Raw genomic sequence first — 17,671 nt, 5'->3', positions numbered from 1 at the left:
TCCTTGTTTAAAGCTGCCTTTGCAGCTTCATTGTCCTCTCTGTGGGACTGAGGGGATGAGTTACCCGAATCTGTTGTCCTGAATCAGTTCTGGCCCCGTAGCCTGAGGGGTCTGTAACATCCATATAGGCTGCTCAGTGGGGCCGGACCCAGCGGGCAGCCCCAGAATGAGTCTGGGGGAGGTCTTACGATAGTTCCTCTGTTTGCCCCGCACAGTGATGACCTTGCCCGTGGTGTTTGTACAGAGCTGGCTGCACAGGTTGGGTGCTTGTGATAGTAGCAGGTAGCAGAAGAATTCAAGAAGGTAAATACAGTTTATACAGCTAACGTTCCTGGGTACAGAAATTGTCTGTAGTGCAGACAAAGAGGAAGAAATCTTCATGTCTAGTGCTGTAAATTAACACATTATGGCAAGTTACTCTAAAATGTGTTTTGACTGTTGTACGAGTGACTGAAGGTGTGCTGGCCGTCAGCTCAGCCCTGTTTCCAGAACAAAGGGATGCGCAGGGCAGCAGAGACCCAGCAGATTTTGACAGGGCTGCATCTATGTTTTTGTAGCTTTCTACAAATGATTGCCTCTTCTATACAAAGAAAGTTAATTTTGAAACCCAGAGCTGGTGCTGCTGTCGAGTTTGCGCTGAGCAAGGCTGGGTCATGGCAGCACCTTGGCTGGAGAGCGCAGGGTGAGGCAGGTGCGAGTGTGCTTGGCGTTGGGGTGCCAGGGGAGGAAGCCGTCCCCCCTGCAGCCCTCCTGTGGACCTTGGCGAGTGTTTTGTCCGCTGCTTTTTGTTGTTCTCATTATTGTTGGTTAGTGTCAAGACTGCCCTCTTCCCTATAACTCAGTCTGAAGCCAGTGGATTGCAGTTGCCAAGGCAACAAAACATTTTATGTAGCTGCCATACTTCATATAATTAAATATATATATATATGTGTGTGTGTGTAAAAGGCGGGGAGCAGTTTGTAAAGAAAAGGGATTTTGCTCTGGGACAGATGAGCAAGGAAGGTGATTGCAGGTGGGAAGCTGCCCAAAAATACCGGGCGGTTGAGCCTTCTGAAAAGCTGCATTAGGAGAAAAGAACTTTTGTGAGGAACGAGTCAAGTTGTGGGTAATATATTATGGTCCTTGAGAGCGCTCCAGAGCGCAACACACAACTGAGCCGCTGCTAGAGTTGCTTTAAATAATCCACCATATACAGCCCTTGAACTACTGCTTAGAGGGCCATGTTGCTTGAACCTTCGTCCCCGCTCTGTGCGGGCACCAACAGTGCCGGAGCTCCGTTAGCGGCGCAGGAGCCTTCGGGGTGTCTGGTGGGGAGGGCTCAGCTCTTCACTTACAGGAATTTCAGGGGCTCACCTGAATGCCTCCAACTCAGTCTGTTTGACCAAAAGATGGGCAAAACAAGGGTCAGAGGGGGAGAGCTGCAAGTGTCTTGGCTGGTATTTTGGTGTTGAGTAAAAGAGGCAGGAGGAGGTGGGGAATGCGAGCTAGTCCTTATCCCTCTGATCAATGACTATGCAAGGCAAGATAATGTCTGCTAGCTCCCATTTTTTCCCTGGGGTGCAGCTACTTTAACCTGTATATTTGAAAATAAAGGAAAAATGCATCCTTTTTTTATCCTGCCGTAAAGTCAGGAATTGGAGCGAGAGTCAGATACAGGAGAATATTTCTTTTAAAGCCTCGCAAATCTGGCATCCAGTCTGTTCACATCAGGGGTCAGGCAGTGTTCATCACCGCTCCGATGGGAATGCGCGTTCGCACAGAGCAGCTGAGCAGGGGCTGCTTCTAAATGTGCGGGGGGAGCAGTGCTCCGGCTGGGGGCTCCAAGGAGTGACGCGGTGGCGGCACACACACGCGCCAGCACAGAAGCAGGTTTTGAAATGAGGCTGGACTCTGGAACATCTGCAGCGGGGAGGAGCACTAAACCTTTAATTAGGGATTTATGAACTGTGTAGAGATGATTGAGTCATTGTTTGACTTGCTTTCCAGAAATAGATGTGGGTTTTTTTAATCTCCCCTTCTCCCTCCCTCCTCCCCGCAGTGATCAGAAGAGCAGCAGAATGATGAGCAGGGTGCCAGGCAAGCAGCGGTGCTGATGCCCGCTTTGGCTGGATGTGGTCAGCACCAGCACCTCCCTTTCTATGGGGACTGGTGGCAGCCAAAACACTGGCTGGTGCGGGGCTGCAAGGAGGAGGGCATGTTGTCTCTGAAATACCGGGAGAGAATCACATGCCAGCCTTGCTCCTTGCTGCTTGCCATAGGCTGAAGGAAACAAATCTTCCCTCTTTTCTGGCTTCTGTAAACTGCAAGATGAAAGATCGCTGCTAAAAGTGATTTGCAACAAACAACAGAGAATTAAGTCCTGGGTAGTTGTGAAAGAAGCCAGAAGACATTCAAATTCTGGGCTCAAAGAAAGGCTCATGTGCAATATTGACTTCGGGCTTTGCAAAAGGCACTTCCCTCCTTTAATTAGCGCGGGCAGGCGGCGGGGCTGGGGCCAGGGTGCTGTGGTCATGGCTACGTCCTGGAGAAGATAGCTGTGTTTGGGGTGAGTTGCACCGGAGGACCCAGCTCCAGCTCTGGAAGTAGCTCCTCAGGGGCTTGTGGATGAAAGGATGAAAGATGCTGTTGGCAGAGTACCAGAGCCCAGACCCACGTTTGATGTAAGTGCCATCTCTGGGCTGGTTGCAAATATATTAAACGCTGTAATAATGTGCCGGATAGTGAGAGCTGAGAGCTATCCTCCACCGTTCTGGCTGTCAGCAATTGGAGGCTGAGATCCAGCCCTAGTAATTAAGAGTCTGACTATATGGGGATAATGATTCCCACTTCCATAAAGAAGAATTTTATCTTCTCGCCTTTATTTTGTCTCTTTGATCAGCCAGACCTCTCTGCCACATCTAGAGCTCACAAATATATGCTGGCATTTTATAACCACTCATTTACACATTCATAGATGCTAATACCCGTCTAGGTTTCTCTTTCAAAGTCATGCTTTCTGATGAATTTTAGGATTTTCGCAGAGAGGGGACCCAATCCTGCAGCTATCATTGGGGTAAAATCCATTCAACCTACCAAAGGAGAGAAGTATTCAGTTGAGATGAAATTTTTGTGGTTGAGAACGGTCCTTTCTGATTTGGAAGGTGTGCTCTGAAGACCTTTCTGCACAGCCCTTCACCTAGTCACTGGGTTGCACGCTGTGAAAGCCCAGATGATTAATGGCCTGCTGAGGAGCAAGTGACAGCAGGCGTGGTGCCTCTGCAGTTTTTTTTCTTTTCTTTTCTTTTCTTTTTTTTTTTTTTATTTTCCCTGATTGAGAACACAGATGTCTAATTGGAATAGGGTATTTATTAACATAAGTTGCTTGGCTATTCAGAAGTCGGAGCTAATCAAAATACTGTAAATATCGTGCCTGGAGAAATGTCACCCTTCACCATGATTGCATTTCCATATTTTTTTCAATCTATTTAAGAAAGTGTAAACAAGCATTTAGAGCCCGTTGTGGCTGAAACGTGCTCCTGGTTGCGGTGTTTGGGGTGGCAAAGGCGCAGGCAGTGGGCATGGCGCAGGCGGGTCCTGGGTGCTCTGCCCACCCTCCTTGGGTGGCATCTGCGGCTGTCCCTGCTCGGGGCCTTGGAAGTTAATTAATCTGCCCAGAGGCAAGATGCGCCTAGAGGAAGGCTTTGGTGATTCCTGGCCTGGCTTCAATTGTGTCAGGTTTTATGCAAAATGTTATTTCTGTTTCCCCTGGATTTTTCCAGCTCCATCCCAAGTGATGGGAGGCTGAGCTCCCGCCTACACATCCTCACCCAGAATGAATGCACTCTTTGATATAAGTTTTCTAATAAATTTCAGGAAATTATAGTAAATACGTGAGTTGTACCATATCCTTCACAACCAAGCCAAATTATTTTTTTTTCTTACCTTAATGACCGCAACTTTTATTGGTAGCGCTAACGCTTTCTATGTGCTTTCTGTACCGTATAGTGGCTGATGCCTAAAATATGAAAAAGCCTTTAGAGTGATAATAACTCCAGAAGATGAATAGTTATAAAAGGTAGATGGAATTGAAAGGCATTTTAATTTGTCATTATTTCAGTTCCAGAGAGCAGCTGAATAATTGCACTACCTATGAAGAGAGAGTGTGTAATACTTTCTCTTGTTAAAGAATTAAATATTCTCTCTTCCCTTTAAATGTAAGTGAAAATAAAGGTATCTCTGGTATCTTCTGTTTTGATCACAAGTTGAAAGCCCCAGAATGGCTCGTGCAACTTTGCTTTGAGGTGTCAGGTGTACAGATTATTACTTTAATGTGAAGCATCAGCATTGGACCCATTTCCCAAAGTGTAAGCCTGAGATCGCCAAACGAATGAGAAATTCCTCACGTATACGTTGGGTCACAAATAAGGCAAGTTTTGCAGGGTTTGGTAGGCTCTCAAACAAAATTAAACTGAAGACCTAAAGAAAGTACGCTTTTTGCAAATTGTTACAGCAGTTTTCTTTCATAAAATACAAAACTGTCCTTAAAATTGCAAGGGTGCTTTAGGTAGAAAGAGTTTATTTATATGGGATTTTTTAGAACTGACATCTCTTCATTGCTCACATTAAAAAGTTTCTTAGTCATTATGAGAAGGGTTGCAGGTTCGTCCAGTCCTGCTTGGCCCAGGGTCTGCCTGGGGCACTGGGTCTCTCTGGAGCTTTGGCTGCTGAAGGGCGGTGGCGGGGGTGGGCACCGTCTGCTGGGGAAGGGGAGCCAGATGGTCCTGGGGCTGCCTGGGCAAGGGTGGAGGCAGAGGCATGGGCAGACCTCAGGAGATGCTCAGAAACCAGCTCTGAACTGGGAACGCAGGGCAGAGAGTGACTTCTGCTTGTTCCTGTCTTGCAGCTTGAAGAACCAGTAGTAGCCCCACAGGCGAGGAGCACCACCGAGGCAGATCCTGCAGAGAGGAACTGGCCAGCGAGGAGAGAATTGTTTCTTGGAAAGTGATCCTGTGTGGATTCGATAATTAACATGTAACTAACCTTCGCTTTGGACAAATACATGGATTTTTTTTTTTAATTTTGTGGTGAGTTAAAATATTTCAATGGATTTTTTTACCCTTTCAAGATAATATTTATTCAGCACAGAGTCTAGAGTATGATAACTATCCTGTAAATACAGCACTTAATCATCACTCATCTTCAGAGACAGTGGAAACAAAATATTTTACTTTTTCATATTTATTCTTAGATTTCTCCCAAGAGTATAAAATTATTCTATTACATTACCCATGATAGTGATGTAATCAGCCTTCAATCAGAAATAAACATACTTTCTTCACCTTCTCCAGCATGGTTTGTGTCAACACATAAAGAGGAGCAAAAAATGAATCACGGGGATTGTATAACAGATGAATTTTTTCCTTTCCTCTTTGTCTTCAGAGAAACAAATGGTTCACTGAGCAAAGAAAACTAAAATGAAAGTGTAAAATCCTTTTCCTGCTGGTAGGATTCCTACAGGCTAGACGGAAGCTGTTCGCTCTACCGACTTTGCTGAGGCAAACCCACAGCCAGACGCTGCTCTGCCCGCCGTCCCGGGGTGCTGCAGCCCTCCTGGAGAGATGCGGGACGGTGGGACTGGAGCAGCGGCCGTGGCTGAGCTCGCTGGGCCACCCCGTCCATCCCACCCCGCACCGGGGGCACTGGCTGCGAGCGTGTTACCCGCGCACCTGCAGGGAGATGGTGGAGAGGCAGCGGGGACCGGTGATGGGGACAGTGGAGAGGCGGCTTGTGGAGGCTGGTTTCAGGACACCGAGGCCAACTGTCCCCGGAGCTGCCCTCGCTATGCAGCAGGTGCCAGGCTGGGACCCGTGGCTGTGGTGGAGTGAGCCCTCGCCGGCATCTGGGCATTACCAGCACGGCCGCACCGGTGAGTTTTGCGCCGGGGCAGAAATCTTTGTGCCCCAGGATGGGGGGCCCGGCGCTCCCAGAGCCGCACCAACGGCAGAGCTCTGCCCGGGCACTGCCTGGCACGGCACAACATGGCACAGCACAGCCCCCCATGCACTCGCTGCTGGGGCCTGGGTCTGCTGAGCCGCGCATCTCCCGCTGAGCTCTGGCCCTTCCCTCCCCATGGGCAGGGGGTTCAGGTGAAGGCTGTTCCCCTATCAGAAGACCCAGTGTGTTGCAGCCGTGTTGGCACTGCGAGCGGCGAAGCGTCCGGCAGGGTGGGGTCTGCAGGGAGCCTCGGGAGCTGGACATGGTGGAGACCCTGCGGGTGCTGGGTGTCGCTGGCAGCACCTCCAGCCGGGGTCCCACCGCCCACGGAGCACCCCGTCCGACAGCACCGCCGCCAGCAGCTCCGTGGCAGACTGTGGCTCGTGGGGGTCCGCGCTCACAGGGAGGAGAAAACTCAAAGGATTTGAAGGAAGAAAAAATTAACAGAAAACCAGCCTTAACTGTCCCAAAGGATCAGTGTTTGTGCAGACCCCAGCCGGGTCCCAGTCTGCAGCCGTTCGGTGCTTGGCCACAAGGAAGGTGTTTATTCCTCACTGGCTTTGGGGGGAGTGGAAACAAAAGTAACTCTGTCCACTGGAAGGAGGGAGCTCATGAAGATTTTAGTTTTCCTACTACAGTCAGCACAAAGAGACCGGGCTTCTTACCCAACCCGCTGCAATGCAAAAAGAGCTGCAATAAACATGGTCCAGTTTCACGTAGGTCCTACAAGCAATGCAAAACAAACAGCGCTGTGCCCTGTTAGACAAACTCGGTGAGTGCACTTTGCATGCAGAGAACCTGTCTTGTGCATGCTGCTAGAGATTAAGCACCACTTCTTTAAAGCGCAATCTGGTTAGTTTATGTGTGTGTAGTAACACAATTCTTCCGAGGCTGTGGCCATTTCCCTGGTTCTGCAACTCCGAAATAACAGGCTCTGACATTTCCCTTGTTGTGCACACTTGGCTAGAGGCTCTCTTGTGTCTTTGGAAGGGAGCAGTGATGTGTGCGGATCCATCAGTTCATTTACCGGGAATCCCAGCAACGTGCACGTCCACTTCGCCAGCGTCTCAAGGAAGAGCAGTGACCTGCTGCTGCTGGCTCTGCATCGCGGAAACTTTTAATTTAATCCACAGCTCACCACTGTGGCCTGCAGGTTTGTGAATTTTCTGCCGAGTGAACAAATTGTACGTAGATGATTAGTCTGCGTCCTCCGTCTGCTTCTCTGCACCTTAATAAGCCAAAGCAAAGCGAGGTGTGTTGCTCTGCATTTTGCTGTTAAGTAGTGCTCTGTGTCTCAGATGGGACACATTTGGGCACGTCACTTGGAAAACTGCAGTTGTGATGCAAATGTCACTTTATATGTTCATAGAATTATTACTATTATTGTATATTTGTCATATGGTAGCCCATAGGATAACCGGGTTCAGTAGCAGCGGATGCTGTAGGCACTGCTCAGTAACCTTGATCTGTCTCACTTTGAGGGAAGCAATACCTGAAGGGTTTGTACAGCAGAGCAGGCTTGAGTGGCAGATGTGCATGTGAAATCAAGGCAGCTTCATTGTCAGCCTGGGCTGAACCATATTTGGAGGAAAGGCAATATTTAAAGTCATTAAGTCACAAGGTAGCACATGCTAAGAAGTAATTGTCCTGAAGCCAGTGCTGGTACCTGTAGGACGCTGTCAGTACAAGCAATTCTACTTGCAAATGAGTCCGTGGGATGAAGTGGGAGCAGGCTTTTTGTGGAGGGGACCTTGTGATGCCAGAGGAAGAAAAATAGTCTTAGTCTGCTGCTCACAGGGTTCTGTTTTTCATATCTTTCCCTGCTTGTGGGAAGAAGTTCATCTCCAGTGGCTGGCTGGTGCGGAGCATGGGCTGCAGGCAGCTGCAGGGTGTTCCTGCTGCAGCTCTGGGATGCGTGCTGCAGGGAGCAGTGCCACAGAAAGCTGCTTTTGGCTTTCTTTTGCAATGATAACGTTGTGTAACTGGCTTCTTGATTGCCACCTCATCTGGGACTCTGAAATCCCTCACTACCTCGCTGCTAGGGTCACCCTTTTAATGAAAACAAACCTATTTTTATCGGTGGAAGTGACTCTGTTACCTTGCAAAGGCAATTAAAAGCCCAAACCGAATGGATTTATTTTTAAAAGACTCTTTCCAAACCTTCAGGAGAGAAGAGAAATAATTCTCCTAAATAAGGAGGAAGATCGATAATAAATGTTGCTCCACTGAACCCTGTGTTATGTTGCCTGCCAGCGGTGAAGATTAAATAGACCCCTTCTAGTCTAAGAAGAAATGAGACTCCAGTGACTTGGGTTCGGGTTTTTTTTTGCCGTAACATATGAAATTTGTTGGCAAATATACTTAATAGGCAATGTTCAGTGCTTTATCTTCATTTGGCATTTAATCAAAGGGACGCGCCACATCTGTATAATAGCTGGGCTAATTGACTTGACAGAACAGAGTGATGCTATTGCTCATCTTCATATTTGGTGAAATGAACATGAATCTCATCATGTGCAGTGACAGAGGTTACAGACAGTGTGGGACAAAGACCCTGACTCGTATGTTTGAGCTGTGATAGGCAGGAGACATAGATGCAAAACTCACGTTGAATTTTAAAGTTTGCCTGTCTTTGTCTGCTTTGAGAGTCTTTCCTGTTGCGTTTTTGTTTGTGCTTAGTTTGATTTAGCTGAAGTGGCACGTGGAAAGAGAGAGAAGCACCAGTCCTATTTGAAGTCAGCATTTAATGCTTTTACAGCTCTCCCCGCTCACCTGTGGGGCGAGCAGTGGCACTTCGTGGCCCTGGGGACGCTTAACGCCCTGGGTGCCACCTGAGAGCAGCAGGCACCGACTCAGGTGCCGGGGTTTGTTTCAAGTAGCCATACAGGATGCTGTTACGTGCTTGGAGAATATCTTCCGCTTACAAAAGGGACAAGTGAAGTAATTTGTGAATGCTTCTAGTGTACAGTCTGTGTGGAGGTGATTTTTCCTTTCACCCTGCTCCCTTACGTTGCTGGGGGGGAAGAGCAGGAATCCGTGGAGCTCATCGCAATGCCTCGTCCCTTCAGTGCTCTCGCCTCTTCACCAGCTCTTGCTAATTTCCTTCTACATGCTTAAAAACTGTTGTGTATCCAAGTGGGGTAGCTTGTGTGCCTCTCTTTGCGTATGCTCACACACGCCATACTTGTGTTGGTTTTGTGTATACGACATGGCAGTTGTGCTCAGAGGCTCCTGCGCCAGCAGCTCTCTCCTGTTTGAAAGCTCGTGGCAGAGGGAAGGTGCCTGCGAAATGGAGTCAGCCCCTGTGCTGTGCTTTGCAGCGCATCTCATTTCTTCGGCCTCGCTGAGGGGGTGTAAACAGAGAGAAGGAACCGAGTTGGAAGAGAGACCTTTGCTCTCAGCATCCCAGTGCCTGTTGGAGCTCTGCTCACTGGGAGCCCCAGCTGGGCTGCAGGATGTGCTTGTGCCTCCAGCCTCGCGAAGGGAAGGGTCAGATGCACTGCAGGACCTAATTGTTTACTCTCTGGGGACAATAACAGATCCTGAAGATGCTCTGTATGATTAATTTGTGCTCTTGCATCGATGCCTTTCATGTGTGGAGGAGAATGGCTTGTTCACAGATGAGTAAGCATCCCCTTAGGTTTCATAGCTGCGGGGCTGTTTTGTTTATTGTGGTTTGGGTAGTAACATAAGATGGCAGGGTTTCTGAAGCTAAACTGCCTCTTTACAGAGAGAATGATTTACAGAAACAGGGCGCATCATTCATGCATGTGCAGCCTGACTTTTCTGAGCCTCCTTTCCCTCAGATTCTTCCCTCCCGCCCATGCACCTTCCTCCAAGCTGCACCCAGGGTGCTGCAGAGGTGATTCTGTCAGGAGAGAAAAAAAACCCTTCTAAGTTGTGTGCTCAAGTAATCGCTACAAGCTAATTGCAGCAAATTAATTACAGCACAAACACAATTTCTTTCCCTAGGCAGGTGTGTAGACAGCTCTGATGGTGCTGCAGTGAGCGGGGTTGAACTCAGCCTCCAATACTCAGCCCGTACGAGTCTGTCTGCCCTTTTCCCCTGGCTGTCTGGCTCGGCCTGCAGCTGGTGGCTTACTTGGTCTACAAGAATGACCACAGACAGAGGGCCTGTCTCTCGTTTAGAAAAATCTAGATTTTGATGCCACTCTGGCAGCATTCGTGTGGATGGTTTCTCCCATGACACTGCAGGGGTGATGCAAAGATGTACACGTGCAAGAGCAGGAGGGTCAGTGCTACAGGTGAGGTTGCCGTGTCCCATGCCACCCGGCCCTGGTGAGCAAGAGGTGTGCGAGGCGAGAACGAGATGCCCCATCACATCCCCCTGCCCTGTTCTGTTTCAAACCAGAGAAACTAAAGCAGTACAATATTTGCATTTGTTGCCAATATTGTCCTGGTCCAGTCAATCAGGCTTTGGTCCATAAATCCTTCTAATCTCTTGCTTTTCCTAAGTTCATTAGGTCTTCAAAGAAAGACATAAAAAGACAAATCTTCTAGCGGTAAGTCAGTGATCCCTGCAGAAATGCCTCCAGATTGCATGGCTCTTCTCTGATGTTGAGAGTAGTACACCACCCCAGGCTCAAATGCTGTGTGCAGATATATTAAAGATCTTTGAAAATGGATGCAGTGCAGTAATTGCATCCCCCAAGGTTACTTTAAATTGAAAGGGTGAAAACATTTGCATATATTTTCTTCATTTAAAAAAAAAAAAACAAAACATAGTCTGCATGTTCTCATGCAGAACATCTATACGTTACGAAATTTAATTTTGTCTGTTCTGGCCAAACATTTTCCCAACTTAAAATTCGGCGCAAGGTACTCTGTAAAGAACGTAAATCTCCATATTTGTCAGTTTGTTGTGTCTTGCCACACACACACACTTCTAAAGGGCAGTGCTAACTGGAATGCCACTGGCACTGGAATACCGCTGGCACTGGGAGACAGGTCAAAATGCAATTATTAACACCAAAACCATATTCTTTTAGACATGTTTCATTGGAGTGTTGCAGCACATACTAATATAGTTCTTTAGGCTCTGGTGCAAATGCATTAGGTTATGTTTCGGGAGGCGAGACACTAATTTTCTGTGGTGTTTTATGCTCAGACAGAATACAGCACGAATAATACATGTTTTTTAACTGGCTCCTTGTGCGAAGGCCATAGAGCTCTATGGTAACAGTGTGTAAAGTGACTCTACCCTGAGACATGCTACTTAATACAAAGAAATTAATCACAGGAGAAGAATGCTCCTAGTAACGTAAGTGGTGCTTTCTTTGTTAACTTCCTATTGCATCAACTTAATTAGCAAGTCCTGACCTTTAAAATCACCTTCCATAATCTTCAAATTATGTATGTGAAAGTCTGCATATCTCCTCCTGGCTGTGCCAGCAGCTTTCTGCTCTTGTCTGGATTCATTTGAACTCCTCACGCGTGGGACCAGCTGAAAGTCCTCTCCCACCCATGAAAGGCTGTTGGGAACCTCCAGATCTGTTGCAGATCTGCAAGATGGGGAGGACCCAATTTGGTGGTTAAACATTTAGGATCTCAAGACAAAGCAAATACCCGTTAACATTGCAAAGTGTTCTTTGCTTCAATTACTGCACGGAGCTCAACTGCAAGACTTTAGGATAAATTTTCTAGTCTAATTTCTGTTTCCAGTGTCAGAATAGGGATGATGGAGCTGGTCCTGTCAACTCGGTGATGTTTATCTTCGCTAAGCGTGTTCTGCCGGCTTTGGGGAGCGGGGTCAGGAGACGGCTGCAGAACTCTTCAAGCCAGAGCAATGCATTGCACTCTTATACTGCTCTCTTACATATTACTCATACCCTAAGTCACAGGAGAGCTAAAGCAAACTCTGTAAAATTATTTCTCTATATCATATCCTCATTTTCCCAGCACCTTTGTGCATCTCATAATCCTGCCAGTAACACTAAAAATCATCTCTGAGTGCAGAAGGCTTGTATTCTTGCCAGAACCTTGTTTCATACCCTTCAATAGAGGGGTTGCAGATTAGGGTTTTGCTAAAGGCACAGGGCCCAACACGAGCAGCTGATGCTGAACAGTTGTTCGGGATATCTCTCCATGATGGTCTTGTCCTCTTTCACCCCCACTTTGATGTGGTGACCACAAGTGCCAAGCCTTAGACGTAAAACACATTAATTCCATCTTGTCTTTGATGGGGCTATTATCACACACTGTGCTTGATGTCATCAATACAACATGCCCCAAATGCACCAGGGTCCTTAATTGCCCCAGCCAGCCTCACCTGGACCCCCAGCCCCCACGCATCCCCAGCCTGTTGGCCCTGGAGCTGCATTTAAGGTCCATCTGCCCTCCCGGCCCTTCCTCGAGCCAACGGCTGGGAGCTGCTGGAGCCAGGCTGCTCCCCAGGAAGGAGCCAGAGGGGGCTGCAGGCACCCGGCTGCGCAGGAGGGGTGGCATCATCTCCCGCAGAGACAGTCCCCAGGCAGGGCTGGTGGTTGCGGCAGGTCCTGCCAGCAGGACCGGAGCTCAGAGGCAGAGCTAGGTGAGTTTTTGTCAGTCTCTGTAAGAAGCCCGGACAGGAAGACTCTATTTGCAGATACTTTCCTGGAGGCTTTGCTTATGCTGGTACAGCAGTGACGGGAACCACTCGCTTGCCTCAGTGGTGTGGGCTGGGTTTGCCATGCTAGTGCTTGAAAGGGAGCAGCCGAAGCAACGTCCCCTCCGTGGGCCACTGCTCACTAACCAAGCTTTGTAGTGTGCTCACGGGTCTTTGACAATAGCCTTTGTCTAATATTTTTTTAATCAGTGTGTGCATTTCAATTTGCATATTAATAGCAAGGAGATGTTATTATACACTGCTGTTGTTGAGATGGTTGTCAAGCCTATCTTTGCAGTCTGGGGAAAGAAACTGCATCTATTGTATAAAAAATGAAATTGCAGAAAACACATGTTTTAGGATCTACCATTCTCTGCCTCTGTCTTTCTTTATCTCTGCCTTTATTTTTCTCTTAATAGCACATATGGATGCATTCATTAATCTCTTTTTCTTTCCTTAGAACAAGGATCATTTAACAGCGGAGTAAGAGAGGATTTTGTGCCTGTTGTGACAGCTCCAAGCTAGCCTAAATATCGCATTTTTGCTGGGCATTTTTGACTTGTAAAATGGCAAAAGGTTGACCCAGTCTAGGAATCCATTTATTGCAGCTGACCCTGGCAGAACAATTAAAATGCCAGTAATGAATAATGGCACCGCTCACTCTCCAGGCTTCAGCACTTCACCGCTCCGTAGGCGCCGAAGCCGAGTGCCAGCAGCTGTGATGTGGCGCCGGAGCCGCCTGTGACGGTCCCACGGCCGTGGGGGCATTGCGGCCAGCGAGGCCTCCTGGAATGGCTCACAACAAGCCCTGACTACAAGGTCCTGGTGTTGGCAGCGTTTCCTACACCTTCACCTTGTACAAGCCGCAATGTTCTTCTCCCAGGTCCTCAGGCTGGGGAAAGGGACAATGTTCCGGAGCGCCACAGGCTTCCGACTCTCGTCCCCCACTGTCCATGCTTAATCCCAAATCCCCCCAGAGCTGTTCTGCAGATCACAGCATGAGGAGGTTGCTTCTCTTGTTTTCTTTCTGCCTTTTCTAGCCCCTTCCTTGACTCTTCCCTGCTGTTCCAGATGCTCAGACCTTCAGCACAGCCACTTCCCGGGGCTCTCCCTGCTTTCAGCTTTGGGAAGTGATTTTCTGTCCTCTGCTTTTACGCTCCACCTTCCCTCCCCCGTGTCTCGGCAGGAAAATGGCCCGGAGGCAAAAAGCCAAGACTGAAAGGGGAGAGATGAGAAGAGAAACTAAAGAAACGGGAAACTAGGGGAAAAAAAAAAAATCCAGAGGGAAAAGCACGTGGCCACCAGCCTGGCTCCACTAATTGCCTACCTAGCTCCCTGCCAGAGAAGGGGGCTGGAGGAAAAGCAACGCTTGCTGGCCAGCGAGGGTGGGTGGTCGGGGAGCATGCTGAGTGCTGCTGGGGGCGCAAGTTCAAGTTTAGCATCACTAAATTTTAAGTGTGCTTTCCTAATCCGGGATCAAAGGACACAGACAGTAAAGGGCATTTGGAAAGGAGAGCAGGGGAGATGTGTGTGTATCTCTTTTCTCTCCATTCTCCTCTGCCAGCAAAGCTGCCCTTGCTGATCCTGGTAAGTAGCAAGGGGGGACACCAGGCTCCTGCAGCAGGAAACAAGGAAGGAAACCTTGTTTCCTGCTTCTGCCTCCTATTGCTCTGGGAAGAGCAGAGTAGAAGATGGGGAAAGCCGCTGTCAGTCCTCTCTGGAGCATCCCTGTTTGCTGTGCAAAATGACAGCAGCAGGCATGTGACTGGAGACCAGAATAGGCACTGCTCGTGTAAACGCTATATAAATATTGAGTGACAATATTTTGAAAGAGGAACCTTTCAGCGATCTGTGAGCAGGGAGGCAGTGAGGAATTAGGGGTTTTGAATCACACCAGCTCCAGAAGAAAAGAAGCGTGGCTGCTGATCTGAAATCAGTCTGCAGCTTCTGCAGCCACCCACTGCAGACTGCGCGGGACAAAAGGAACAGTATGAGGCAGAAAAAAAGCCTGTGAGCATTTGCTGTAAGGAAAGTGGCTGGAGGAATGAGACCAAGGAAAGGTGTGGGATGGATGTTTCACTCCAGGGCTTCAATCCATTTATATAATCATAGTTGTTATCATAGTAAATGTAAATAACTGAATGAGTTCAGATTTAGTATTTGACAACACTGGCTCTTTGTGAATACACACTGAATTCTTGCGGAAAGCCTTTGTTTTATCAGACAATCCAATAATGTTTTAAACAACCATTCAGGCATTTAGTTAAGCACATATTTTGTGATTTTTCTCGCTCTTGGAAATGAGGGTTCTAGTCTCCAAAGCATAAAGCCTCCTACAAGTTCATGTTTTAAGAAATTACTTGAATCAAAAAATGTGACAGTTTGGCAGGTTGCCTCTTAGTGCATCGCTTATAGCCTGTAACAATAGCAATAACGTTATGGTGAAAATACAAAAAAAGCTGTTTTGTACCTTGTCAGCCCAAAGCAACAAATATCCAGGCTAACCTTAATTTATTTTTTATAGCATGTGGCAGCCCTCAGCGGCATCCAAGACTGGTGTCACAGCCACAACCCGCCTCACCTGGCTGAGGAAGCATCCTTTCTAATTAGCACCGTCTGCAGGGGAGCAGACCCCACAGTTGCTAGCGGAGGTTTGCCTTGGGTCCGGTCTGACGGGGACTTCAGAGTCCATCCAGATTCCCACTCTGCGCCTCCGTGGGTGCTGGAAGTGGGACCCTGGCCGTGCGAGGCGGGGGGCAGGTAAAGCAGCCCCACACACCAGCCAGGGTGTCTGCAGAGCCACTGCAGCAGCATCTCCTGGTGCAGAGTACAGCAGACCCCATGCTGTCTGTCTGTGCTCTGCTGGGGTGGGGGCTGCTCCCTTTGCTGGAGCACGATGCCCCCCCTGCCGCGGTCTCCAGGCCCTGTGCAGGTGGGCTGTGGCAGAAAAACATGGCTCTGTGAGGTGAGATGAATGCATTGGGCTTGGAAGGGGGGGGGGTGGGTAGGTTTAAAAGGCCTGGAGATAGCTGGTGTTCAGAAATAGATCAGAGCAAGCCTTTCCATCCAGAAAGGAAGAAATAGTGAAAAGCTGGTTCAGAATAGCATCCTCTGTAAAGTCCTGCTCACACATACACTTTAATGAGACTGGTGCTGGTCTTAACAGACAAATGACCTCAATTCACTCACAGCTCTATGCTATTGATTCAATAGCTTCCTTCTCTTAATGAGCAAATTATTATCTTTGTTAGGGAATGTGGAATCTAGCAGGTGCACAGTATTAAATAATGAAAAAGTAACTTTGCTAGTGCCAGGAATATGATGGTGCGGTGCCAGGGATGAGAGGGGCCCTCAGATGGACTCTGTGAGGATGCTTCCTTTATGGCTGGCCTGGCAGAGTGCGAAGACAAAGATGCTGGTGCCACTGGGCATTCTGGTTTAGGGTGCCAGGAGGGAGGCTCTGGTTTTAATAGGTGCCGCTGCGTATTATTGCTTGACCCTGCCCTTGATAGCGGTGTGAGGCACAGACTGCTCACATCTATGCCTTCCACCCTTGCTGCAGGTTTAAGCAGTGTGTACCTTTAGAGAGGTCTGGCCTGAGTCCATCTTAGATCATGCATCTTTAAATCACCAGGAGTGCTGTCTTGATTGCTCCCCACCCCATATGAGTCACTTCCTAATGCAGATTTTTAGTTCATTAGTGCAGTGATGCATTAAAATGAATCTCGGTTAAAAGGCGATTCTAATTTAAGAAAAAAAAGCAAATAATTTCCACACACAGACACACATTCTCAGGCTTGGTTTTGCCTTGGCTTGGGCAGAGGGAAGGGCCGATGTTCTGCAAAATTGTGTCCAGATCCCGGCTGGAGCTTGGTGCAGCCAAATGGCTTCTGAACGCTGAGCCAGGGGCTCCTGCCCAGACTGGTGGCAGGAGGGACTCCCCTGGCTGGAGGTTCACTGCATTAGGCTGCAATTGCTTGAGCTGTCAGCTGGTGCTCGCTGTGCCACCCTGTCCAGCCCTGAGGACTGTATGTCTGTTGGCGCTGTGCTGACTTCAAGATCCATGGTCTGGAACGAGACCGAAAGGTGACTGAATGGCCACCGTGTTTTGCTTTAGCACTGACGGAATTAGATGATTTGTGGTCTGTTACTCCACTGAATCAAATGGGAAAAGGCAACGTGAAAGTGAGGACATGTATGCCTTCTTGGCTGGCAAGAGCTAAAGCAAAGCAACTTGTAGAGGAAACCAAAATCACCACTGTGCTAAGACCTTACGGACTGAGCTAAAAGGCGAGATGACATGCTCTTTTCTAGCGATTTTACTCAGTGGGCAGTGAAGCACCGTTGGTAAGCAGGGCAGCATAAATCAGTAGAGTCTCTGATACAACTCAGCATGCAGTGAAGTGACCTGGAAAGCTCCTTAAGCCAAGCTATTAAATCATTTGTTTGAGAAAAGCAGACAAGCCCTGCTTTACCAGCATGAACCAGCACTTCGGTAAAACATTTTTATTTTGTATGTTTTCCTGAACATTACATCTATGGCCACTTACCAGTAAGTGCCTACAGGCTCTGAAAACAAGAAGGCAAAATCACAGACTTTCTGCTCTTGTGACCAAAGGCCTGTTTCTTTCCTTCTCCAAATACCCTGGCTTCAGCTTTTCCCCAACACTTCTTGGGTGGGACACTGCTGATGTTTTCTAGGAGTGAGCTCTGCGGAGGGCCAGGCAGCCCGTGCTCCCCTCCGTGCTCCCCTCCGTGCTCCCCTCCGTGCTCCCCTCCGTGCTCCCCTCCGTGCTCCCCTCCGTGCACCCCTCCGTGCACCCCTCCGTGCTCTCCGATGCAATGCTGCCCCAGCCCCACTGACAAAGCCACTGCAGTCCCCGGGCAGGGACAGGGGACTGGCCCAGCACCCTTCCCCAGCACATCCACATGTGCTGCCAGTGCCCTGCAGGACAGGAACAGTAAGTAATGCTTTGCATTTGTATAGTGCTTTTCTGTTGAAAGATGCTGGTGAACGAAGGCATCCCAGCCTTGGAGAGCAGCTGTGACTCCCACCACAAAACCCACGCTCAGCGATAACACAGGTTGCCCGGG

The 17,671-nt window shown here is 48.5% G+C and overlaps 1 protein-coding gene across 6 annotated transcripts in view; it reads left to right on the top strand.

The window, feature by feature from the left end:
- ZMAT4 (zinc finger matrin-type 4) overlaps positions 1-17,671 on the top strand; it is a 165,271-nt gene that overhangs the window by 62,011 nt on the left and 85,589 nt on the right. For 4 of the 6 annotated variants that reach the window (XM_080370578.1, XM_080370576.1, XM_080370575.1 and 1 more), the window contains one exon: positions 4,883-17,344. In XM_080370578.1, the coding sequence (XP_080226704.1) occupies positions 4,883-4,898 (16 nt within the window). In that variant the 3' untranslated portion in view covers positions 4,899-17,344. Of the gene's footprint in view, positions 1-4,882; positions 17,345-17,671 lie in introns of those variants that run through there. The other 2 variants (XR_013924642.1, XR_013924641.1) reach the window with 2 other exon arrangements.

The sequence above is a fragment of the Falco punctatus genome (genome assembly GCF_963210335.1).
Source record: "Falco punctatus genome assembly, chromosome: 20".
Classification (NCBI taxonomy): Eukaryota; Metazoa; Chordata; class Aves; order Falconiformes; family Falconidae; genus Falco; species Falco punctatus.
This window is presented reverse-complemented; position numbering and strand designations above follow the sequence as displayed.